Source organism: Theropithecus gelada, chromosome 3, assembly GCF_003255815.1.
Source record: "Theropithecus gelada isolate Dixy chromosome 3, Tgel_1.0, whole genome shotgun sequence".
In the NCBI taxonomy this organism is placed as follows: domain Eukaryota; kingdom Metazoa; phylum Chordata; class Mammalia; order Primates; family Cercopithecidae; genus Theropithecus; species Theropithecus gelada.
The window spans coordinates 82,885,435-82,912,678 of record NC_037670.1 but is presented as its reverse complement, the minus strand read 5'-3'; the positions used below and the strand labels follow the sequence as shown (position 1 = coordinate 82,912,678).

At 42.4% G+C, this 27,244-nt stretch overlaps 1 protein-coding gene and 1 non-coding gene across 2 annotated transcripts in view; both read left to right on the top strand.

Annotated features, from left to right (window-relative positions):
- WIPF3 (WAS/WASL interacting protein family member 3) overlaps positions 1 to 25,172 on the top strand; it is a 108,034-nt gene extending 82,862 nt beyond the window's left edge. Inside the window, exons 7-9 of the mRNA XM_025380041.1 lie at positions 1 to 102; positions 12,361 to 12,437; positions 22,605 to 25,172. Of these exons, the coding sequence (XP_025235826.1) occupies positions 1 to 102; positions 12,361 to 12,437; positions 22,605 to 22,628 (203 nt within the window). The 3' untranslated portion in view covers positions 22,629 to 25,172. The remainder of the gene's footprint in view (positions 103 to 12,360; positions 12,438 to 22,604) is intronic.
- Positions 20,629 to 20,732, top strand: LOC112621961. The gene has a single exon (XR_003118879.1). It is a non-coding gene; the product is annotated as a small nucleolar RNA U13 (small nucleolar RNA).
- Positions 25,173 to 27,244: the final 2,072 nt, after the last annotated feature.

Here is a 27,244-nt window from a genome sequence, read left to right as displayed (position 1 = left end):
ATGACTTTGAGTCTAAATTCACGTTCCATTCTGTGGAAGACTTTCCCCCTCCGGATGAATATAAACCATGCCAGAAGATTTACCCCAGCAAGATCCCCAGAAGTAAGTACCACCTGGATAAGACTCCTGGCATTTCCCGACCCTTCAAAATTAGGCGCCTGCTGTGCATCAGTTGGTCACAGACTGTCTAAAGGATGACATCATGATTTCACTGTACTGCTGCAAGGATGTAGTGCTGTGCATAGTTCTGGAACTTTCAGGACATTGATTTCTCCTGATACCTAAGTATTCATTTAGAGATTTTTACAGAACACCAAGGGTAACTGTTTGGCATCAGATTTGGATGCCTAAACTTACCACTCATCCCTCTTCTCTCTGGAGCGTTTGATAAGGGAAACTAACAAACCCAGACAACAGCAAAATAGGATATTTTGCATCAACCGCTGAGGAAGAACCTGAAAACCCCTAATACAGAACTCTGGCAAATCATGACATGGAGAATGTCCTTAGGTCAATGGTTCTCAACCTTGGCTATATATTAGAATGACCTAAGGAGCTTTTATAAATCCTGAAGGCCAGGCTACATCTAAACCATATAATCAGAATATCGAGGTGTCAGGATTTTTAAAAGCTGCCAGGTGATTCCAACGTACAGCCAAGGTTGAGAATAATAGCCCAGTAAGGGCCTACCTTCTCCTGATTTCATTGTGTGGTCAGACTTTAAGAGAGGACATTTAACCCAGCTTAACTGTTCAACCTTAAGAGTAGAGAGATAAGCCAGGCATGGTCACTCATGTCTGTAACCCCAGCACTTTGGGAGGCTGAGGCAGGAGGATCACATGAGGCCAGGAGTTTAAGACCAGCCTTGTAAACATAGCAAGATTCCATTTCTACAAAATATTAGCCAGGTGTGGTAGTGCACACCTGTAGTCCCAGCTTCTTGGGAGCCTGAGGTGGGAAGATTGCTTGAGCCCAGGAGTTGGAGGCTGCAGTGAGCTGTGATCGTGCCACTACACTCCAGTGTTGGTGACAGAGTGAGACTCTGTATCCAAAAAAAAAAGAGAGAGACAGAGAAAATGAGGTGATGAGGTGGAGGAGCCAATTCTTGTCTGGTACTGGGCCAAAGAGATTGGGAAGGAGCCAGAGTCAACATTATGGAGTGAGTGTCAAATGCATTCCCACCCCACATCCTAAGTAAACCCCTATTCCAGACCTCTGTGGCCCCAGATGGAAAATCAGTGTCCAGGGTTAGCCTGAGACCAGGAATCATGAGCCAGGCTCTTTGCCCATCTCCTTTAAGAGGGACTTTAGTGAAGTCCCTTCTGCAGAACTCAGCTTCCTGCAGAGCAGAGGGAATGCAGGCCTGCCCTGTGCTCAGGTGGAGGGAACCCAGGGCCCTGTGCTCAGGTGGAGGGGGCGCAGGCCTGCCCTGCGCTCAGGTGGGGGGAACACGGGCCTGCCCTGCGCTCAGGTGGGGGGAACACGGGGCCTGCCCTGCGCTCAGGTGGGGGGAACACGGGGCCTGCCCTGCGCTCAGGTGCCGGGAACACGGGGCCTGCCCTGCGCTCAGGTGCCGGGAACACGGGGCCTGCCCTGCGCTTAGGTGCCGGGAACACGGGCCTGCCCTGCGCTCAGGTGCGGGGAACACGGGCCTGCCCTGCGCTCAGGTGCCGGGAACACGGGCCTGCCCTGCGCTCAGGTGGGGGGAACACGGGCCGGCCCTGCGCTCAGGTGTGGGGAACACGGGCCTGCCCTGTGCTCTGGTCAGGGGAAAGTGGGCCTGCCCTGTGCTCGGGTGGGGGGAACACGGGCCTGCCTTGTGCTCATGTGGATGTTCATCTCTGGGTCCACTGGGGCATCTCTCTGCTGGCCTGTGTGGCTGTGCATTTAGAGATATAACCTTGTGTGCCCTTTGTAATAATATGTAAATACCAACTGCTCTGAGTTGAGAGAGAGAGAAAGGGAGCAGTGTGAAGGAGGATGGAGGTAAATCCCACCCACCGAAGGTTAAATAGAACATGAAGAGCCAGCAATGGGGGAAGACAAGTGCTGTGTCCATCTCCCATCCCTGCTCAGTTCAGCATGCTCACATGAACCTCCTGTCATACAGCAGGCACCCTACAGGCACCAGAGGCTGCAGAGTGTAAGAAACAAGGTCTCCTCCACCACGCACCCACCACACACACTCCTGAGATAGATGAGAATTAGACCCCATAAGAGTGTCTTAATCAGTGATTGTTTAGAGTGCCAAGGGCACTTCAGTGGGCATGGGGGTGCAGGTGGATGCTGGGGGCTTGAAAGTCAGAGAGAGAGGGTCACAGTTCCATGTGGGTGGGAAGGCATCCAGGCTGAGGACAGGACAGACCCAGGAGAGAGCGTGATTGTGCTTGGTGCATGTACAAACCATATGTCCCACGTGGTATGTCAGGGCCCAAGGTGCCTGGCTGGATAAGACCATACAGGCTGCCGGAGGTGCAAGGTTGGGAGTGTTGTGTATGTGTCCATATACAACACCGCTTTTTCCATCTTGTGAAATATGCACAGGAATCAGCTTGATAAAAACCTAAGTGTTCGTGTTCTTATTGGAGGACATACCTTAGGTTCCCCAGCAGCAGACCTCCTAATACTGCACCCGGAATTAGGCTCCTTTACTCCCTCAGGCAGCAGGACTCACACATGAGGAAACTGAGCCTGGCCCCCTGTGGTCACAGAGTGTGCCTCACGGGACTTTCCACGTGGCAGGGAGAGCAGAGCCAAGGGACCCCCTTCATCAACAGGCAGCCAGATCTCAGAGTGGGCCAGAAGGAGCCAGGCTGCACGGGGCTGCCTGCACATGAACCTGCGAGGACAAGGAGATAAATGTGCCTTCTAATAGTCTGTGTCCCGCCTAAGGCATTGGAGCGTGAACCTGTAAGCAGGGAAGAACTGTCAGTGAAAACACTAGACGACAATTCCAGGGCCGTCATGGACCCTGCGGCGGATGCTGTGGATGTTTGTGCCTGGCACTGTTCTAGGTGCTTTGCATACCTTATCATTTGTCCTTAATGCAGAGAGTTTCCAGACAGGGAAAAGGCCAAGTGACTTGTCTAAAGCCTCACAGCAGATTAAAGCCAGAGCCAGGAATTTTGAACCCACATCTGTCTGAACCAGGGCCAGTTCCATTTGGCCGTGGTGAACTCTGAAAACAGACATAATGAGATGCAGGTTGAGACAGTTAACCAGTGGCTTGATCAGAGGAGGTAGAGACCAGGGTCAGGGAACCTGTTAGCCAGCCATTATAAGAGCCTGTGCTGGGAGGCCGAGGCGGGAGGATCACCTGAGGTCAGGAGTTCGAGACCAGCCTGGTCAACATGGTGAAACCCCATCTCTAAAAAAATACAAAGTTAGCCGGGTGTGGTGGCGCACACCTGTAATCCCAGCTACTCGGGAGGCTGAGGCAGGAGAATCGCTTGAACCTGAGAGGCAGAGGTCGTAGTGAGCCAAGATCGTGCCATTACACTCCAGCTTGGGCAACAAGAGCAAAATTCCATCTTAAAAAATAAAAAATAAAAAGAGTTTGTGCGAGGGGAGGATGGATGGAGGAGGTCTTCAGAGTGATCAGGGTTTGGAGAACCAGGCCCAGATAGGATCAAGAAAGGTGGAGGAGCCGGGGTCCCAGGAGTGCCTGCCTTGGGCTGGATGGAGGATGTGACACCAAGAAGGAACTGGAGGTTTCAGGGGGAGGTGATGGGATTCCTATCATTCATGGTGAGGGGAGGTGGCTAGAGGGCTACAAGGGGGAAATGCCATGTGGCAGGTGGAGGGCAGGGTATACAGGTCTGGGACTGATGGGGTGGAGCAAGGGCAAGGACTTGATTTGCTGGCCATTAGTTTGGAGATGGAAATATAGAACAATGAAGGACATGGCCATGATGTCAGCTGGGGTGTGTGAAGTAGGTCTAGTCTGTGTGACGGGAGGCTATAAGCTGCCAATGAACAGGGTCAACTCAGTACCTCCCAGACATCCAGGTCCACGCAAGCATTTAATAAATGGGATTTGACCTTGGTGACCTAGACAGACAGCTGAGGGGGGAAGTAAGGAATTCCTTTTATTATACTGTCACCAAGTTGTAAATCAAGAATGTATACTGTTTTTCTTAATTTAATTCATTATACTTATCGGCAGTATTGAAATAACTGTGCACATGTACAGAATCCCAGCTACTGGCTCATTCAGGCTCCTTTCCTTCCCCTGAGGTAGGGTTTGCTGACTGGCCACGTTCATGCCATAAGCCCCACAGCTTTCCCTTGCACCCACTTGGCCCTGAAGGCTTTTTAATTGTAACCTATACCCTAAACCAGAGGTCAGCAAACATTTGCTGTAAAGGACCAGAGAATACATATTTGAAGTAATGCAGGTCTCGATTGTAACTACTCAATTCTGCTGATTATTAAATCAATCAGTAGCCACAAACAATACATAAATGAATGGGCATGGCTGTGTTCCAATAAAACTTTATTTACAAAAACAGGTGTGGGCTGGATTTGGTCTGCTGGTCATGTTTTGCTGATCTGCCCTAAAACATTCCAGAAAACAGATTCCTAAAAACCTCTTTCTGCTCTTCAGTCTTTCTCAGTAATGTGCTGTGGGGGCCCTCAACCTTCAGATTCAGTCAGTTCTAATCTACAGCTAGCTGCATTTTATGCCCATGGTGCTCACTGGCACCCTCAAGAAGAGAAGAAAAGCTATACCCCCTCACCGCACACAGCTTGCCAGGAGGGTGCAGTTGGCAGTCTGTGCACCAAAAATAATCTCCTGATGTTTACAAAGGAGCAGGTTTTTAAAAAGCCTATTAAATGAACTGACATTGCACAGACTTGAAAGGGCAAGTGCAATTTCAAAATTAAGATACTGTTTTAGATTGATGCGGCATCAGTAGACACGAAGTACTCCACCAGCCTCCCAGCGAAATTAAATATGCATGTTCCTGTCATCCCTGTGAGCCCTAATGCAGAACCTTGATAATTATATTAGTGTGAATCAGATCTGGCGTATGCCTGTCTGATTACATTTCTCCTTACCAGTTTTCTTCTTGCTCACTGTTGACCTGGCTCCCCAAGATGAGTTCTTTGTAGTCTGGGACACAGTGTTGTTTCCATCAGATGAGTGTGTTCTCGCGCACTGTGGTCGCCTGTGTGCACTCTGTCCCTGCCTGCTTGTTTGCTGTCTCTCTGACACACACACGTGAGCACACATGCTTAGCTCTTCCACTAGCCATCATCACTGTCTCCACTCTGCAAGTGTTTGCTGTTTTCTTCCATTGACTGAATGGCTTTGTTTAGTTTTTTGTTTTGTGTGTGTGTGTGTGTGTGTGTGTGTGTTTTGTTTTGTTTCATTTTTTTGAGACAGTCTCACTCTGTCACCCAGGCTGGAGTGCAGTGGCGCAATCTTAGCTCACTGCAACCTCTGCCTCCTGGGCTCGAGTGATTCTCCTGCCTCAGTCTCCCAAGTAGCACATGCACTACCACACCCGGCTAATTTTTGTATTTTTAGTACAGACAGGGTTTCATCCTGTTGGCCAGGCTGGTCTTGAACTCCTGACCTCAAGTGATCCTCCTGCCTCGGCCTCCCAAAGTGTTGGGATTACAGGTATAAGCCACTGCGCCCAGCCTAGTTTTGTTTTATTTTTCCTAATGTTTTTAAAATGCATTAGGTTCCTCAATAAGTGAAACATACAATTACCATTATGAGCCATCAGTTCCACTCCCGGGTATAGGCTACAAAGAATTTAAAACTAGTGTTCAAACAAGAACTTGTACATAAATATTCATAGCAGCACTATGCACAATAGCTAAAAGGTGGAAATAACTGATGAACACAGGAGCAAAATGTGGTGTGGCCATACAATATGATTCAACAAGAAATAGGATGGAAGCACTGATACATTGCTACAACATGGATGAACCTTGTGTGAGTTTGTTCTCACATTGTTATAAAGAAATACTTAAAACTGGGTAATTTATAAGAAAAGAGGTTTAATTAGCTCACAGTTCTGCAGGCTGTACAGAAAGCACAATGCCAGCGTTTGCTTCTTGGGAAGCCTCCAGGAGCTTCCAGTCATGGTGGAAGGCGACCCATGAATGTGCTGTAATGTCTACAGAGTATCTCCCTGGACTTACTCTGGTCCCTGAACCATTTTTCTGCTCTTCTCTTAGCCAACACTGTCTCCACTTCCCCGCCCCCTGTCCTCTCTGGAGCCAAGTCCTCCCAGGCTTTCTCCCCTCTGCACCATGGTAAGCGCTCTTACCAAGGCCACCAGTGGATCTCCATGTTGCCAACTACAGTGTCAGAGGCTCTAGCCTCAGCCCGTCACTCCCTCTTTCTGAAACACTTCTTCATTTAGATTTTATGACAGCTGTCTCGTTTCTCCTTCCGTTGCACACTGACTCCTTCTCAGTTTTTTGTTACACCACACACTTCAGAGTTGTCTTTGACTTCTCTCTTCTACTCCTGCATCCAACTTACCAGCGAACTCGGGTGTCTGTCCTTGAAATGCATCCAGAATCTGATCACTCTCACCTCCTCTGCCACTCCCATTCTGCCCTAAGCCACTGTTATTCCTCACCCAAATTGTTGCTGGAACCTGCTAACAGGCTCCACTGCTTCACACTGTAGCCCACGTGATTTGTCTACAGCCCAAGTCCAGTCACTACCCTCTGCTCAGAATTTTCCAGGGAATCCCCATCTCGCCTCAAGTCAATTGGAAATTCCTATCATAGCTCATAAGACCTACGTGAACTGCCTCCCTCCCCTTTCACCACTCTCCTCCTACCTCATTGTGCTCTAACAACACCTGCCAGAACATTCCAAGCACATTTTTGCTCCTGGGCTCTGCATTTGCTGTTCCTTCTGATATCTGATTCTGAGTGACGATAACCACTTTTAATACATTGGTGTACATATTTCTGGTCTTTTCTCTCTTTATTTGATCAACTTCTGTTCTACATAAATATACAAACTATTTTTTACAAAATTTAGATTTTATTTTATGTACTTTTTGGTATAGTTTCTCCAAATATCCACATGACTGTCTCCCTACTTTCTCTTGGTCTTTGATCAAATGGTACCTGTCTTAGCTCAGGCTGCCATAACAAAATACTGTAGACTGGGTGGCACAAACAACAGAAGTTTATTTTCTCATGGTTCTGGAGGCTGAGAAGTCCAAGATCAAGGTGCATGTCAATTTAGTTTCTGGGGAGGGCTCTCCTCCTGGCTTGCAGAGGGCTACTTTCTCACTGTGTGCACACTTGGTGCCACACAAGCTTCCTGGTGTCCTATTTTATAAGGGCACTAATCCCATCATGATGGTCGCATCCTCATGACCTCACTTACACCTAATGACCTGCCAAAAGCCACACCTCCAAATACCATCACACTGGGGCTAGGGCTTCCACATATGAATTTTGGAGAAACACAATTCAATCCATGGCAGTAACTTATCAGAGAGGTCTCCCCTGACTACCCTGTATAAGATAGAAGCTCTTCCTGCCCTATCACTTTTTATTCTCTTTACACTGTTTTTTAATTGTCTTCAAAGCATTTATCACCTCCAGACATTATTTACCTGTTACTTGTCTGCCTCCACAGTACAGTGTAAGGCCCTGAATGGCAGTGACTGCAGCAGTTTTTATTCACTGGCTTATTTCCAGCTCTCAGAATAAAGTGAGGCACACAGACACTCCTTACGTATTTGTTGAATTAATAAATTAAAACGTTCACTTATATATGCATTGGTGAACCATTTACATAATAAAAAATTTGGAAATAGCACACATCTCCAGTATTGGGGTTAAATAAATGCAGGCAGAGCCATACAATGGAACGCTATGTAACCATTAAAAAATGGTGCTACCAAATATTTAGTGACATGGGAAAATGTTTACCTTTTTACGTAAAAACACCTTGTTACATAAAAACAATACCAAAAAATGTATACAAAAAAGTATATAAAATAAAATCTACATTTTGTTAAAAATAAATAAATTTGTATATCTGTGTAGAAGGGGAGAAGATCAAATAGAAGAGAGAAGAGACTAGAAATATGCACACCAAAATATTTTATTTATTTACTTATTCATTTATTTAGAGATTAGATCTCACTCTGTTGCCCTGGCTGGAGTACAATGGTGTGATCTTGTCTCAATGCAGCCTCCGCTTCCCAGGTTCAAGCAATTCTCCTGCCTCAGCCTCTTGAGTAGCTGGGACTACAGGCATGCACCACCATGCCCAGCTAACTTTTGTATTTTAGGGTTTCGCCACATTGGTCAGGCTGGTTTCTAACTCCTGGCCTCAAGTGATCTGCCTGCCTCAGCCTCCCAAAGTGCTGGGATTACAGGTGTGAGCCACTGCGCCCAGCCTGTACACCAAAATATTAAAAGTGGTTAGCACTCAATGGTGAAATGTCGGGTGATTTCCATTTTCTTTACTAATTAGTACATTGCTCTTAACGATCTTGAAATCTAATTTTTAAATTGCAAGTTGTCGGGAGAGAGAATATGATTAGCTCACCTCTGGCCCGAGCACCTGTGGACAGGAAGTGAGGTCTGCTGGTACGCAGGGTGACCTCTCTCAGAGACTGAGGGGGCTCAGTTCTCTATGAGGAGAGGAGGTTGAGGAAGGAGTGATGGAGGCTCTCATACCAGCCAGAACGATGATAGCAACAGTGGGGGATGAGAGGAAAGGCCAGATACGCGGTCTCTAAGGTGTAAACCTAGAAGATACTAGAATGATCATTTCCAATCACACTTGTCATTTCCTTCACTTAGAGATCATGAGAAGCCTCCAATGTAAGAACAAGAAAGGCCCTTTGAGGTCAGCCAGCCCAACTCCTTCCTGTATAGCTAGAGAAGCCAAGGCAGAAGTAAAGTGGCCTGCTCCTGTTTACAGCTGGTGGCAAAGCTGGGGCTAGAGTCCAGGTTTTCTGCCTCGGGGTCCAGCACTCCTTGCACCACGTTGCACTGCCTCTCCACTCTGATGCCAGGGCAGCCCATAGCTTAGTCAGACGGTGTTGGCCCAGAGCTGACAGTTAGGTCTGCTTCAAAGCCCCCTCCCTGGCTTGCAGGAATTGCAGCCCAGGGCTGGTGGTTATTCTGGGTGGTTATGAATGGGAGGGAAGAGGAACCATCTGTGGACACGAGACAGAAGCAGTGTCCACTGAACCTGCTCTTAAGTGCAGTAGGTGCTTGAGATTGAGGAGAGAAGTAAACGATATTTCTCCTGATGAGTTACAGTATCCCAAGTGTGAAAACCCCTGATCTGGTGAATCTGCAAAGCCCTTCTGTGGGAAGGGAGCCCATGTGAAGGAGTACTTCAGCAGAATGACTCTGCTTTTGAATTCTGAGATTCTGGTGGCATCTCATAAGGGAAAATCCCTTTAAGGGAATATTTGGACTAAAAGCACTCTGACAAACCCTGACTAAGTCCCAGTTACTCACTTCTAGCAGCAGTGATTTTTTTGTTTGTTTGTTTGTTTTTTACAAGATAGAGTTTGCCTTTCTGTTTTAGGGAGAAACTGATTCCCCTTTAACCCCTCTGATATTGTTTCTTGTCATATTTATGAAAACCAGTGGGAAGAGCCAGGTGCGATGGCTCATGCCTATAATCCGAACGCTTTGGAAGGCTGAGGTGGGCGGATCGCTTGAGCTCAGGAGTTCAAGACCATCCTGGCCAACATGGCAAAACCCCATGTTTCTATTTACATGTTTCTATTTTTCTATTTGAAACCCCATTTTTTACTACCAAAAATATAAAAAATTAGCCAGGTGTGGTGGTGTGCACCTGTAGTCCCAGCTACTCAGGAGGCTGAGGTGACAGGGTTGCTTGAGCCTGGGAGGCAGAGGTTGCAGTAAGCTGAGATCATGCTACTGCACTCCCGAGCAAGACCCTGTCTCAAAAAAAAAAAAAAAGAAAAGAAAGAAAACCAGTGGGAATTGCTAACCTATGTTGAAGCCTATTTTATGCCTAGTGGTTCCCAAACAGGGGAAATTTTGCCTCCCAGGAGACATTTGGCAATGTCTGGAGTCATTTTTGGGTTGTTACAAGTGGCCATGAGCAGGGGGCTAGGGTGTGCTACTGGTGTCTAGTGCATAGAGACTGGGGATGCTGTTAAACATCCTACAATACACAGGACCACCCCCACAACAGAGAATTATATAGCTCAAATGTCAATAAAGCCAAGATTGCAGACCCCTGGCCTAGAAGGTCTTTCTGTAGTGGACAGGAATTTCTTAAATCTAAGAACAATCATTTCCAAGCCTACCCTCTCTTATGGAATTAGACAAAGGGCTGTATATTAGTGTTTTCTTCTTTTTTTATTTTTATTTTTTTACTTTTTGTTCAGTTAATAAACTAGCTAAAAATCTAGCAGTTACTATATGTTTTGCTCTAAAATATCTTTATTCTAGAACAAGTGCACTCATTAATTTAAAAAGTTTTAATGAAAATTACAGTGCCCATTTGATTAATGTGTTACAAGTTTTAGAGACCCTTCATCATGATAGTCCAATTTAAAAAATTGTACCTTACCTTAAAAGGTTTTTATAATGACATATATTATATATGTTGTAGAAAAGTCGAAAAAATGTTTTTTAAGAGAGTTTTTTGACCAGGCATGGTGGTTCATGCCTATAATCTCAGCACTTTCGGAGGCCAAGGTGGGAGGATCACTTGAGCCCAGGAGTACGAGACAAGCCTGGCAAGCATGGCGAAACCTTGTCTTTACTAAAAATATAAAAAAAATTAGCCAGGCATGGTGGCAAGTGCCTGTAGTCCTAGCTACTCAGGAGGCTGAGGAATCAGAATTGCTGGAACCTGGGAGGCGGAAGTTGCAGTGAGTTGAGATAGCACCACTGCACTCCAGCCTGTGGCAAGACTGTCTCAAAAAAAAAAAAGAGAGAGAGGTTTTTTTTTAAAATGATGATTCTACCACTTAGAAGGAAACATTTCAGAATATTATTGTGTATTTCTCAATGAATTTTTAAAATAGTTACCATTCTATTTACACAAATTCATTTCTCCAAAATGAGTCTTTGTAAATATTCAGTTTCCTGCAGGGTGCAGTAGCTCGTGCCTGTAATCCCAGAACTTTAGGAGGCAAAGGCGGGAGGATCACTCGAGTCCAGAAGTTTGAGACCAGCCTGGGAAACATAGTGAGACCTTGTCTCTACAAAAAATTTTAAAAGTTAGCTGAGTGTGGTGATGCACACCTGTGATCCCAACTACACAGGAGGCTGAGGTGGAAGGATCACTTGAGTCCGGAAGGTTGAGGCTGCAGTGAGTCATGATCATATCACTGCATTTCATCCTGGGAGACAGAGGGAGACCTTGTCTCAAAAATAAAATAAAATGAAAAATAAAATAATAAAAAAACAGGTGCTTAGTACTCCATCATGTAACACTGAACCCTACATTACCTAAAATCCTGTGTTGAACACAGGTCATTAATTGTTCACTATTATAAATAATCTATAATGAACATTCATGCTTTTCAGGTTGCTTTTTAAATAGCACAGCAATCTGGATTGTCCTGGAGACTTTGGGACATGATTATTTAATGCCTAGTTCATGACAGAAACAGAATAGATAGGTGTCCTACCAGTGCAGCAGAGGAAACACCATTTGGAGTAACCAATTGAAGGGAGAGTTCTGGAACACCTAGGAATGGGGATTTAAACTTGGGTAGACCAACCAAAACATGTATCTGTATATATACAGATGTATGTATGGAAATACCAAAAAGAAACAAAAATTGAAGAGATAAGCACCAAGATTTTAGCCATGGTGACTCTGGGATAGAAAATTGGGACTGGGGGAGGAGCAAGAAGAGAAGAGGAACTTTGGGGGTTTTTTTCCATTATCTTCTTTACTATTTGAATTCTTAACTATAAGAATATATTCATATGTAACTTGTGTAATACTTAAGCACAATACACTTGAGAGAATGATTTGGATCCTCATGGATGGGAGGCCTGATTTTATGTCAGCAGTTACTCACCTTTTACTTTTTTATCCAGCCCTAGTATTGCTGGGCACATTGTGGATAATGGATGAGCATCCCTGGAGATGGTATATTTTGGTAAAGAAGTTCTAACATGCATTTAGATGATGGGCCTTAATAATTTGTTCTCTTCTCAGTGTATCAGACATGACTCTTCTGCATCCATCGTCTTTGACGTAGAAGATGGTAGTGGTGGAAACAGTCTAGGGCCAGGATCCTGAAGGTTTCATTGCTTTAGGTGCTGGTTTAGAGAAAGTTTCTCTGTGAAGCATGCACACCCAGTCCCTGGGCCAATAGATAATGAGATTGTTCTTTTTTCCTTCAGGCCGGACACCTGGTCCCTGGCTCCAAGCAGAGGCAGTCGGGCAGAGCTCTGATGACATCAAAGGCAGAAATTCTCAGGTAACAGAAGACTCATGTCTCTGAATGTAAAACCAGGAATTATCCTTAGGGGGCACAGAAATGGTAAGGGTATGCTTTCTCCTTAACAGTTTTATATTTTTCCTCAGACTCCTTTTCCTCAGGGAAAGCCATTTGGTGGACCTTTGTTCCAAGCTAGAATGAAACACTCACCATTTCAAAGTCTGAAGTGTGACAAAAGGCAGGGCTTCCCTGGAATCACCACCACATACAGAAGCAAGTTTAGCAACTCTGACATTCTACAACAATCATGCCAATCACTTCTCATTCTTCCTCGGTTATGATGGCCTGTGAGAAAAACTGAATAACATGTATAAAATATAATTCAACATTCTCTCTCATCTATAGAATACATGGTTTCTTTTAGCACACTTGGAGTTTTTTTTCCCCCACCAATGTTATAATTGATTTTGGCCAAATTTAGTCACAATTCAAGTACTAGTACCTACAAGAAATGAACAGAACTAGAAGGGAAGCCAGACAGCTGCTTTTGTGATAAGACAGTCCTTGAAGAAACACCTTTAGTCTCACCCAGGGCATCTTAAACAGAAATATTTCCTAACCTGGACACGACGTCTCCCTGCACATCTTTAAAAGTCCTTTGTTTCTTTGAAAACATGTATTCAGTCGAACTATAGTCTCCCCATTTCTGAATCATATGTGACAGACTACAGAGTCACTTGCAGTTAAACCAGGCAATTCTGCAGCTGTGTGGAACATCAAGGAAAGTGACCTGAGAAGGAAGAGGCTAGGTTCCTGGAAGCTAGGATGAGTTCCTCAGAGGAAAAAGTACATCCTCTAGCAGATAAGTATTACCCTTTTCTAACCACAGATTATGTAAGAATTGCAGTAACGATTCTCAGATAATCACAGGTTCAAAACTGTGCATATGATTGTAGTTAAGGAAGAAGTATATATACATAGGAAAAAAGACAGGAAGAATATACACAATATTGTTAACAGGTAGAGAGCATTCTGAGAAGATGGCAGAGGAGAAAGCACCAGGAATCTGTGGACAACAATTGCATTGGCAGAATCTGTCTGATGTAATTTGTCTCATGTATTTTGGAACTCTAGGATTCATTAAAGGCTTGCAACTTCCAGGTGAAAGCTTGGACAGTAAATTGTGCTCTTAGTACAATAGTAACTACTCATCCTCCACCCCCCAGCCCATGGCAGGCAACTGGGCACGTGTTCCTGGAGCCGCTTGCACACAGCTTGCGGAGCCAAGGTGGGCACAAAAAAAAACCCTGTCCTCCAGATACTGGGGAATCTGTTCTCTGATTGCTTATTGCTGCTTCTGATCACAGAGGTACAAATAAAGAGATAGGCAGCCATTGTTGCACCTCCTTTTATTGTTGTACCTCCTCTTATTGTTGTAAATCCCTTTCCCTCTGGCTGAAGTGACCTCCTGGGGATTTCAAGGACTGGTGACCATTTTGTTCCTCCTGTCCTTTCTCTTCTTTTTCCCATTTGGGAGCCAAACATTAAAGATGAACATTCAAAGGCTACCACATATATGATGAAAATTAGAAAGTGACCACATATGCCCAAGGAAAGGCACGAGCTCAGAAAAGACCAAGAAGACCTTAAGATTACACCTCAGGCTGATTCTTAGCACAGAGACAGCCTACAACAATCAAAAAAATAAAACGAACAAAAACAATAAGAAAAACCAGCAAACCCTGGGGGAGAGAGAGAATTGATATCTAGAGTTACTACATTATTAGATTAAAATGTAGAGTTTTCAACAACAACAAAAATCACATCATACAAAGAAACAGGAGAGTATGGCCCATTCAAAGGAAAAAAAAAAAAAAACATCAATAGAGACTGCTCTTAAAAAAGACCTGAGGGGAGATCTACTAGACAAAGACTTTAAAACAACTGTCTTAAAGATGCTCAAAGAACTAAAGGAAAATGTGGAGAAAGTAAAGAAAATGATGTATGAACAAAATGGAAGTATCAATAAAGAGGAAAAAAACATTCTAGAGCTGAAAAATACAACAAATGAAATGAAAAGTTTACTAGAGGGAGTAAAAGGCAGACTTGAGCAGGCAGATGAAAGAATCAACAAACTTGAAGATAGGACAACTGAAATTATTGAGTCAGAAGAACATAAAGGAAAAAGAATTAAAAGTGAACAAAGCCTAAGAGACCTGCAGGAGACCATCAAGCAGACTAACACGCTTATTGTGGGAGTTCTAGAAGGAGAAAGGAAAGTGAAAGGGTAAAAAAGACTCTCTGAAGAAATAATAGATCAAAACTCCCCAAATCTGTTGAAAGGCATGAATATAAACATCCAAGATGCTCAGTAAAGTAAGATGAACTAAAAAGCCACACCAAAGAAACACCATAATCAAATTTTCAAAAGGCAAAGAGAAAATCTTGAAAGCAGCAAGAGAGAAGTGACTCCTCACATACAAGGGATCCTCAGTAAGACTGTCAGTAAATTTATCATCTGAACTTTGAAGGCCAGAAAGTAGTGAGCCCATATAGTCCAAATGCTAAAAGAAAAAAACTGTCAAGCAATAATTTTGTATCTGGCAAAACCATTCTTAAAAAGTGAGGGAGAAATTAAGATATTCACAGATAAACAAAAGCTGAGGGAGTTTGTTACCACTAGACCTGCCTTGCAAGAATACACAAGGGAGTCCTAAAGGCTCAAATGAAAGGACATGAGACAGTAACTTGAAGCTGTAGGAAGAAACAATGACCTCACTAAAGATAACTATATGGCCAAGTATAAAAGCTAATATTATTGTAACAACAGTTTGTAACTATACTTTTTTGTTTTCTACATGATTTAAAGATAAAACATTTTTAAATTTTTTAGTTTAAAAGCTAGTGTTATTGTAACTTTGGTTTGTAACTATATATTTAGGGTTATACATAATTTAAGAGACTAGTGTATTTAAAAGACTTATTAATTTATGTTTTGGGGCACACAATATATAAAGATGTAATTTGTTCACATCAACAACTAAAAGGAGTGGTGACGGAGCTGTAAAGAAGCAGATATTTTGTATGTTATTGAATCTAAGCTACTATAAAATCAAATTATAGTGTTATAACTTTAGGATGTTAAGTGTAATTCCTATGGGCTATGGCCTGAAAGTTTGTGTCCCTCAAAATTCATACGCCAAAACCTAAACCCTACTGTGACAGTATTAAAAGGTTGGGCCTTTGGGGAGATGATAAATCATCAGGGCAGAGCCCTCATGAATGAGATTAGTGCCCTTATAAAATAGGCTTAAGGGAGCTTGTTCATCCCTTTCACCATGTGAAGTTGTAGTTTGAAGGCACCATGTATGAAGTAGACAGCGAGCCCTCACAAGACACCATATCTGCTGGTGCCTTGATCTTGGACTTCCCAGCCTCTACAAATTTAAGAAATAAATTTCTGCTGTTTTCATAAATTACTCAGTGTTATAGCAGCCTGAAAAGACTAAGACACCATGGTAACAACACAGAAAATAGCTATAGAATATATACAAGAGGAAATGAGAAACAAATTTAAATATTTCACTACAAAAAAAGTCAACTAAACAGAAAAGAAAGAGTATGAGGTACAAAAAAACTATATAGAAAACAAGTAGCAAAATGACAGAGTAAATCCCTCCTTGTCAGTAATTGCTTCAAATGTAAATGGATTAAACTTTCCAATCAAAAGATAGAGATTGGCAGAATGCATTTTTAAAAATCTGATCTAGCAGTATGCTGTTTACAAGAGACTCAGTTTAGCTATAAAACACATAGGTTGAAAGTGAAAGGATGGAAAGATATATTCCTACTGTGATCAAAAGAGAGCAGGGGTGGATCTACTAACATCAGGCAAAATAGATATTAAATGAAAAAGTTTACAAGAAACAGAAAGGACATTATATGTTAATACAAGGTTCAACAGAGCAAGAAGACATAACAATTACAGATATTAGTTCACCTAATAACAGACCATCAAAATGCATGAAACAAAACTGACAGAAATAAAGTGAGAAATAGACCTATAATAATAGTTGAAGAATCAAATATTCTACTCCCAATAATGGGTGAAACAACCAGACAGGAGATAAGGAAAGAAATAGAGAACACAAAAAAGCTGTATATAACAGACATATACAGTACACTCTACCCAACACAGCAGTATATACATTCTTCTTAAATGCACCTGAGACATTTGCCAGGAGAGATCATTTGTTAGGTCACAAATTAAGTGTCTTAAATGATTTTAAAAGATAGATATCAGGCCAGGCACGGTGGCTCATGCCTGTAATCCCAGCACTTTGAGAGGCCTAGCGGGGTGGATCACCTGAGGTCAGGAGTACCAGATCAGCCTGGCCAACATGGTGAAACCCTGTCTCTACTAAAATACAAAAAATACCCGGGCATGGTGGCGGGCACCTGTAGTCCCAGCTACTTGGGAGGCTGAGGCGGGAGAATTGCTTGAACCCAGGAGGCAGAGGTTGCAGTGAGCTGAGACTGTGCCATTGCACTCTAGCCTGGGCAACAAGAGTGAAACTCCATCTTAAAAAACAAAAACAAAAGATAGATATCAGACAAAATATCTTTCCTAACACAGTGGAATAAAATTATAAATCTAGAACACAAGTAAAACTGGAAAATACAGAAATTTGTAGAAATTAAACACTACACTCTTAAACAACCAATGGAACAAGGAATAAATCAGAAAGGAAACTATAAAACACCTGGAGATTAATTAAAATGAACATACAACACACCAAAATTTATGGAACACTGAAAGCAGCGCTAAGAGGGAGATTTATAGCTATAAATTGTTACATTAAAAAACAAGACAGTTATCAAATCAGCAACCTAATTTTACAATGTAAAGAACTAGAAAAAGAAGAACAAACCAAACCTAAAGTTGGCAAGAAGGAAGGAAATGAAGAAAATTAGAACAGAGATCAGTGAAATAGAGAATAGAAAAAAATACAGAAAATCAACAAAGCCAAAAGTTGTTTATTGAAAAGATTAACAAAACTGACAAACCTTTAGTTAGATAGACTAAGGAAAAAATAGAGAAGACTCAAATTGCTAAAATCAGAAATGAAAATGGATATATTACTACTAATCCAACTGAAATAAAAAGGATTATAAGACAGTATTATACATAATTTTATGCCAAAAAGTTGGATAACCTAGATATAATGGACACATTTCTAAAATTACAAAACCTACCAAGACCAAATCTCAATGAAATAGAAAGTCTGGCTGGGCATGGTGGCTCACACATGTAATCACAGCACTTTGGGAGGTTAAGGTGGGAGAATTGCTTGAGGCCAGGAGTCTGAGCCAGCCTAGACAACATAGTGAACCCTGTCTCTACAAAAAAAAAAAAAAAAAATTTAATTAGCCAGACATGGTGGTGCGTGGCTGTAGTCTAGCTACTTGGGAGACTGAGGAGAGAAGATTACTTTAGCCCAGGAGTTTGAGGCTGCAGTGAGCTATGGATTGCACCATTGCACTACAGCCCAGGTGACAGAGTGAGACCCTGTCTCAAAAAAGAAAGAAAGAAAAAGAAAAGAAAAGAAAAAGAAGATAGAGAGTAGAAGGATGGTTACAAACTAGTGGGGGAGTAGATTTGGGGATGGTTAATTGGTATAAAAAAATAGAAAGAATAAATAAGACCTACTATTTGATAGCACAACAGGTGACTATAGTCAATAATAATTTAACGGTGCAGTTTAAAATAACTCAAAGAGTATAATTGGATTGTCTGTAACACAAAGGATAAATGCTTAAGGGGATGTATACCCCATTTTCCATGATGTGATGATCACTCATTGCATACCTGTATCAAAACATCTCATGTACCCCATAAATATATACACCGACTATGTGCCCACCAAAAAAAAGAAATAGAAAATCTGAATAGACTTATAACTAGTAAGGACATTTAACCATTAATCAAATGTCTCCCAAAAAAGAAAAGCTCTGGACTTCATGGCTTCATTGGTGAATTCTACCAAACGTTCAAGAAACTAACCCAATCCCTCTAAAATAGTTCCACAAAATTGAAGAGGAGGGAACATTTTTTATCTATTCTATGAGACCAGCATTATCCTAATACCAAAGCCAGACAAAGACACTACAAGAAAACTACAGACCAATATCCCTTATAAACATTGATGCAGAAATTCTCCACAAAATACTAGCAAATCAAATCTAGTAGTATATTAAAAGGATTATATACCGTGACCAAGTTGGATTTATTCCTGCATGGCAAAGATTATTCAATATATAAAAATCAGTTAATGCAATATATGGCATTAATAGGATGAAGGGAAAAAACACATGATCATCTCAATCGATGCAGAAAAAGCATTTGACAAAATTGAAGACCTTTTCATGATTAAAAACATTCTCAATAAACTAGGAATAGAAGGAAACTCCCTTAGCATAATAAAAGCCATATATGAAGAATCTACAGTGAACATGCTCAATGGTGAAAGACTGAAAGCTTTTGCTTTAAGATCAGGAACAAGGCAAGGATGCCTGCTTTCATCGCTTCTATTCAGCAAAGTACTGGAAGTCTATCCAGAGCAGTTGGGCAACAAAAAAAATAAAAGGCATCCAAATTGGAAAGCAAGAAGTAAAATTATCTCTGTTTGCAGATGATATGTTGTTATATGTAGAAAACCCTAAAGATTTCACCAGAAAAAAGCTGTTAGAAATACTCAGCAAAGTAGCAGGATATGAAGTCAATATACAAAAATACGGTTGTATTTCTACATACTAACAATGAGCAATCTGAAAAGAAAATTACAGGAACAATTCCATTTATAATAGCATAGAAAAGAATGAAATACTTAGCAGTTAACCAAAGAGGTGAAAGACTTGTATAATGAAAACTATAAAACACGGCTGAAACAAATTAAATAAGACATAAATAAATGCAAACACATCCCATGTTCATGGGTTAGAAGACTTAATATTGTTAAGATGTCAGTATTACCCAAAGCAATCTACAGATTCAGTATAAACCCTACCAAAATCTCAATGACATTGTCTTCAGAAATAGAAAAACCCAGAATCCTAAAAGAAGAATGCTAAAATTCATATGGAATCTCAAGGAACTCCTTGAGATAGCCACAACAATCTTGAAAAAGAAGAAGAATCTAGGGGACTCATACTTCCTATTTCAAAACTATAATAATTGAAACAGTGTGGTACTGGTGTAAAGACAGACATATAGACCAATGGGATAGAATAAAAAGCAATAAATAAATAGAATAAAAAGAAATAAACCCTTGCATATATGGTCAAATGATTTTAACAAGCATGCCAAGACCATTCAATAGGAAAAGGGTAGTATTTTCAACAAATGATGCTAGGAACACTGGACATCCCCATGTAGAAGAATGAAGTTGGACCCCTACTAATACCATATGCAAAAATTTACTCAAAATGAATCAAAGACCTAAATGTAGGACATGAAACTGTAAAACTCTTAGGAGAAAACACAGGGCAAAAACTTCATGACATTAGATTTGACAGTGATTTCTTGGATATGCCACTAAAGACATAGGCAACAGAAGAAAAAATAAGCAAACTGGACTTTGTGAAAATCTTTAAAATTTGCATATCAAAGACAATATAAAAAAGAAAAGGCAACCCACAGAATGGGAGGACATATTTGCATATCATATATCTGATAAGAGATTAATATCCATAATATGTAGAGAACTTATGAAACTCAACAACAAGAAAACAAATAACCTAATTTAAAAATGAGCAATGGACTTGAATAGACGTTTCTCCAAAGAAGATAAACAAATGGCCAATGAGCATAGGAAAAGTTGCTCAGCATCACTAATCATTAGAGAAATACAAATCAAAATTACAATGAGACAACACCTCATACACATCAAGATGTCTGCTATCAAAACAAAACAAAATTACAAGTGGTGGCAAAGATGTGGAGAAAATGGAACCCTTATGCACTGTTGGTGAGAATGTGAAATGGTACAGCTGCTGTGGAAAACAGTATGGCAGTTCCTCAAAAAATAAAAAACAGAATTACCATATGATCTGGCACTTCCACTTCTGGGTATATACCCAAAAGAATCTAAAGCAGAGCCTGGAAGAGGTATTTGTACACCCATGTTCATAGCAGCATTATTTACAGTAGCTAAAATGTAGAAGCAGCTTGATCCTTTTGTAGTTCATGAGCGCGATGATTGGGTATTCATGTGCATATGTGAGATGTGCCACCTCTGAACCTTGTTACAACCTTGGCACATTACCCATCTGACCTGAACTTGGAAAAGTAAAATAAAATAAATAAAATATAGAAGCAACTCAAGTATCATAGATAAATGAATGGATAAACAAAATGTGATATACACATGTACAGTGGAATATTATCCAGCTTAAAAAGTAGGAAGTTCTAAAATATGCTTCAATATGGATGAACTTTGAGAACATTATTCTAAGTGAAATAAGCCACTCACAAAAGACAAACACTATATGCTTCCATTTACATAAGTACTTACGGTAGTAGAGACAGAAAGTAGACTGGTGCTTGCCAGAGATTATAGGGAAAAAGAAAATTGAGAGGTATTGTTTAATGGGTACAGAGTCTCAGTTTTACAAGATGAAAAGAGTTAAACAAAAGTGGGTACTGATGATTGGTTGCGCAACATTATGAATGTATTTAATACTCCTAAATTAGACACTTAAAAATGATTACTAGTCGCTGGGTGTGGTGGCTCATGCTTGTAATCCTAGCACTTTGGGAGGCCAAGGCAGTTGGATCACCTGAGATTGGGAGTTCGAGACCAGCCTGACCAACATGGAGAAACCCCATCTCTATTAAAAATACAAAATTAGCCAGGCATGGTGGCGCATGCCTGTAATATCAGCTACCTGGGAGGCTGAGGCAGGAGAATTGCTTGAACCCATGGGCAGAGGTTGCAGTGAGCCGAGATCATACCATTGCATTCCAGCCTGGGCAACAAGAGTGAAACTCTGTCCCCCTCCCCCCCAAAAAAAGTTACTAGTGTAAATTTTATGTTATTTATATTTTACCACAATAAAAATGGAGAAAAAACGTTAATAGGCATTCACTCTGGAAGATTATGGCTGATTTCTACTTTCTTCTTTTTGCATTTGTGCAATTTCCAAGTTTTCTACAATGATTATACTATTCCCGTCATCAGGAAAATATAGTAATAATCATAATCATGTTCCTTCATATTTGTATGGCTCTTTACATTTTTCAGTTAGCTTGCATAAGTTATATCATCCAGTCCTTTTAATCACCCTGTGATGGAAGCTGGAGAGATACCTTTAATGCCATTTTTATAGAAAACTGCTCTAGAAATTTGAAGAACTTGCCCATGTCACAATGCCCAGACCTTCTGACCTCTTGTCCAGTGCTTCTTCCATAAGGCCTCACTGCTTTTCCTGGCATGTTAGAATCTCCAGGGACAAGAATCCTCCTCACTACCAATGTGTCAGACATTGTGCAGGATCTGGTTCCCAGCTTCATGGCAGGCGTGCACCCAGATCACCTGAGTCTGGTGGTTTTGATCTCCGCCTGCCAGTCTAGTCAAGGTGGATTGTAATGTCTCCTTTGGGCGTTCCACAGTCAAAAAGATCCTTATATCTCACTGGATACCATCTTAATTCATTTTCATTGCAGTGAGACACAAAACAATCACCCAGAGAAATCACTGGGTTCTAGACATTGCAAACAATACCCCAGGGACTGCTCTTTTGCATGGATAGAGTGGTCAGTGCATGGGTGGGAGCCCTGGGCTGGAAGTCTGAATGCCTAAATCTGTTTCTTGCTTTTCCACTGCCTTGACTTGGGATCTTCAGCACGTTTTTTTATTTCCCTGAGCTTTCTGTCAAGTGAATTGCTGATGATCGGTTCTATAAATGCTTATAAGACAGTATTAGGTCCTCACATACCATCAACTACATATCCCATTTCATCACATTTCCACCCACAGCCCCTTGGGTAAAAAGCAGCTCTTTGCATAAGCATCTCCCCAAACTTGACAGCCTTGCATGAATGAGAAGCTGCAGTGCCCAGCCTGTTTGGGGGAGGTGGAGGAGGAGGGCTTTCATGTGCAAGAGTCTTCTAACTCCACCTGGTAATGTTCTGTTACATTTCCACAGTTATCTCTGAAGACTCTTCGGTGAGAAGACAGATGAAGCCAAGGTCCTGGGGTTCCAGGTTGCAGAACATGTCAGACCCCGCCCACTCCATGCTCAAGCTGTAATTCAGTTGGCATACAGGCTTGGAATTGAGAATTTATTTATTGTAAATATGTGGTTTGCACGGGCTTTAAAGCAGTATTTTAATGGACTTTTATTTCAGTAATATTTTTTAAAACACCCCTCATTTTTCCGTTTTTTTACACTGCATCTTGGCATTTGTCTGTCAGCTCAGATAGAGCCCTGTCCCTCCACTTAGTGCCCACTCCATGACTGTGAATACGCTTGCAGGCTGGCCCTTCCTAGATTCTGAACCGTTTGTAGAGAGTCCTTCGTTTGCAGGTAGCCCCAAAGTTATAAATATCCACAACGGCTTCTTATTGGCATGATTTTATATTCTCATCACACTAACTGCAAAATCAAACCAAACAATGCCTTATCAATGACGCAGCTCAGAGGAAACAGTGTGTTCCCCACACCCAGACAGTGCCGCGCAGCCTCCAGGGAACGAGATGCCATGTCTCGCTTTCATTTTGCAGTACAGGGATTTTTTTTTTTTTCTGCTTAATGTAAATATATCACAAAGTAAAGGCAAGAGTGGGCTTGGCCCCTCAGATGCCGACCACAGGGCCCCTTTTGTAACTGAATAATCCTCCAAGTAGCCAATGCTCCTACTGTTTACAGTGTCCCTAGTGCCCAAGTCTCCGTCACTTTCCTTCTGTTCCCTCCAAGTTCCCAGTCCCATCCCGGTAGCCAGCTTTACGAGATTTTGCTATTTCTTCCCTGCAGATTAAAAACATACACAACTCATCATTATGCTAAACTACCCATTGTATCTCAGAGGTCTCCCCTTCTGCCCTGGCTTCAAGTGTGGACTTCATGGAAAATATGACATGAAAAAGTGTAGAATGAAACATCGTGTGAAATACCTGCCACAAATACCTGGTGCCTCACCGCCCCCTTCTTAGGACCCTTGGAGCCACCCATCGGGCAAAACCTAGCTCCCTTCTGAGCTAAAGGAGAACCCTGCCTGACAACTCCACATTCATCCCCTTGTGGTGAGCACCTGTCCGTGGGGAGATGTGTGCAAGCTCAGCCACTCTGAATATGGAAAAGGGCAGGCCGGGCTGGGCCCGCTCTTCACTCCCTCTTCTTGATCCTGCAGGGAGGGGAAGTGTGTGCCTGATCCCTGATGTTCCCCATCCTTGGTCGGGGAAGACTGTGACAGAGGAAGGAGAAAAAATAGAAGGAAACAGACTGATCCCTGGGCTGTGCTCAAAATAGCTGCCCTTTAAAGGAAATCAGGCAGGGAGGGGAGGGAAGCCAGTGAAAAAGAAATTTGCTTTGCAACACCCCACACACACATTCACCCCCAAAGGATATCGTGTCCAGACCAAGCCATCCAGAAAGGCAGCCGGTCAGGAGGGTGTGGGCAAACATGACTGCATCTGCCCCACTGTTGTCTGGAGTAAAGACCCAGGTGGTGTCCTGCCGCAGTGCTGTGCTTTCTCATTCCAGATGGAAGCAAGTGAGCCAGGGTCAAATTCCCCCGTCTCTGGGGGAATGAATCAAGCCAAAACTGTAACAGCTAAATCAATAGAAAAGAAGTTTTTGCAGGTCATCAGCTCTGGGCATAACTAATTTGTTTTATTGGTTCTGGAAGATTTCCAAAAAGCCAGAATGTATTATTATAACATTGTCCACTCCACCGCCCTCACAGTTGTATAAAATAATTATAAAAGTTTTAATGATCCTGATTAAGAAGACCCTAAACAAAGGCAATTCCACCTTCAGAGTAGACTGCCTGCCCTAATGAGGTGTTTAGGCATTCGTGTCCCCTGTGGCTGGGATGGAAATTAAAATAACACTATTTAAGGACAGAGGGGGCCGGGAGCAGTGGCTCACACATGTAATCCCAGCACTTTGGGAGGCCGAGGTGGGTGCATTACTTGAGGTCAGGAGTTCAAGGCCAGCCTGGCCAACATGGTGAAACCCTGTCTCTACTCAAATACAAAAAATTAGCTGGGCGTGGTGGCTCACACCTGTAATCCCAGCAATTTGGGAGGCTCAGGCACAAGAATCACTTGAACCCTGGAGGCGGAGGTTGCAGTGAGCTGAGATGGTGCTACTGCACTCCAGCCTGGGCAACAGAGCGAGACCCTAATTCAAAAAAAAAAAAAAAAAAAAGGACAGAAGGGAGGAAGGAGCAGAAACCAAAAATGGCAATTAGGGAGAAATCTCAGGAATGTGGCATCCCATCTCCCCTTGAGACCTATCACTGAATTCACAACCCTTGGAGCTCATGCTGGTGCACTGAGTTCCTTTGGCGGTGTAAAGGTTTAACCCCTTGACTGTAAACTCATACTTAGAGACATCTGAGTCATACAGTCCCCGCCATTGTCATATATTCTCACTGACACTGCAGTCTGTGACTCCTCCAATGTTTCACCTGTATTTTATTTTTATTGATGTCTCCTTCTGCAGATTAATTTCTTTGTACTTAATAAACTTTAGTAAGTGGAAATGCTTCCAGTCGTTTCCTTGTTAAAACCCATCAATGTTCACCAATATTAATCTAAACCAGACATTTTTAAGGATCAGGAGAAGTTGAAGTTCTAAGAATGACGGGAAAAAAATAGATATTTATATGGATATAGTGCTTGCTGTAACATACTGTGTTAGATAACAGGGCCTTTCTTTCTTGAGCTAACTAGCCTAACTGATATTTGGAAAAACCAAGCAAGAAAAAAAAAATTTCTCAGGTGCATTTTTTAAAAAGTAGGTAACACTATATTCAGTTTGATTAACATAGAATGGGCGGAGTATTGCTTATAAATTCTGCTAAATTGTGTTGAAATAGAACAACCTTCACCCTAGGTGCACTTAGCCCCACTCCCACCTCAGCAAACCCCTCAAAAAAGCCTCCTGTAGGAATAGAATTGTCTTGAATACCCCCGTAGCATTTTAAGGTGGACCTTTGGGAACAGGGTTCATGGGAGGTGAGATTTATCTGCTAGGCAAGCTATCTCAGAGATAGTGCTTGGAGGGCAAACCAGGATCTGAATCTCCGTTTTGCCTCTTACATGTTGCCTCTTACAGTCTGTGCCTCAGCTTCCTCTTTTGTCAAAAGGGAACATAAATATGTATCCGAGTGTATACTGGTGAAGATTCAATGATGTAATACACATGGGCAAGCCCAGCCCTTGGATCACAACGGAGCCAGTGACTGCACACCCTGCACCCCGGGGAGCAGTCAGTTTGCTGATTCCGTGCTTGGGCACAAACAGGGCTCTGCTGGCTGCATCCCAGGCACTCCATTCAGTATTTGCTGAGCCGCTCAGACCACACTTCACTAACTCTGCTGCTGGATAACAATGAGAGAGCAGTCATTAAAATTCATAGATGTTCCTGAAATAAATCTCATCTAGAAACTAATTTCAAAGCTGGTTACTACACACTTTGCATCAGAATTAGTTAAGGGGCCGTTTTATCGCTCTTATTGGTGGAGGTACAGATTAGCTCTTTCATGGCCAAAAGGGCCGGTCTGAGTGAGGAAGAAAAAGTAAGGGCCGAAGACAATCTACAAAGTGGATGATGAACTTCAAAGTCACATTGAGTGTGGCAGTGGTGAAGTAGCTAGAAGTGTAAGCGCCTTTTATGGAGTTAAGCGTGGGAGACATGGTTCCTAGAGAGGGAGCAAGTTAATGGGAAGGGCTGTGGACTCCAGAAGCAAGTTCCAAATTCTCAGACGGTGCCCCGGGAGGCTTCAGCATCCTCCATCCGCCCATTCTGTTATGGGTTGAATTGTGTCCCCACAAAATCAATATGTTGAAGTCCTAAGCCCCAGTACCTCAGAATGTGACCTTATTTAGAAATAGGCCCATTGCAGATTCCGTTAGTTAAGATGAGGTCATACTGGATCCGCGTGGGCCCCTGATGCAATATGACTGGTGTCCTTATAAAATGAAGAAATTGGACATAGACATAGACACAGGGAGAACGCCACATGAAGATGAAGCCAGAGATAATCAGGATGCTGCTTCTGTGGGCCCCAAAGTGCTGAAGATTGCCAGCAAGCCACCAGAAGGTGGCAAGAGACATGAAACACATTCTCTCTCATGGCCCTCAAAAGGAACCAACCCTGCAGACGCCTTATTCCTGGGACGTCTGCGCTCCAGAACTGGGAACCAGGAAATTTCTCCTGGTTATGCTGCCCAGTTTGTGGTACTTTGTGACGGCAGCCCCGGCAAAAGAATGCAGGCTCTGTCACCCAGAGCTGTGCAGGAGGGTACAATGTTTATGAAAAGAGAACTGGGAATAAAATTTCAGAATTAGCAGTTCCTTGTCATGTAAACAGAGCAGTCATCTACCCTGACCTTGAAACAGGTCACTCACTGCAGGTGACTAAGTCCTATCTTCCCGAGCCAGACATTCAGTTGCATTTTGCCTGTCACAGTGGAGAGAGAGTCATGGAAAGCAGGCTGGCATTTCTGGGTCACAGGAGTGGAGAGAGCTGGCTTTTTCCCTAAGTGGCATCCTCTCCTGTTGCGGCATTGCTAACGCCTTGGAATCAAGATGCCTGGTACAGACAGTACCAGCCA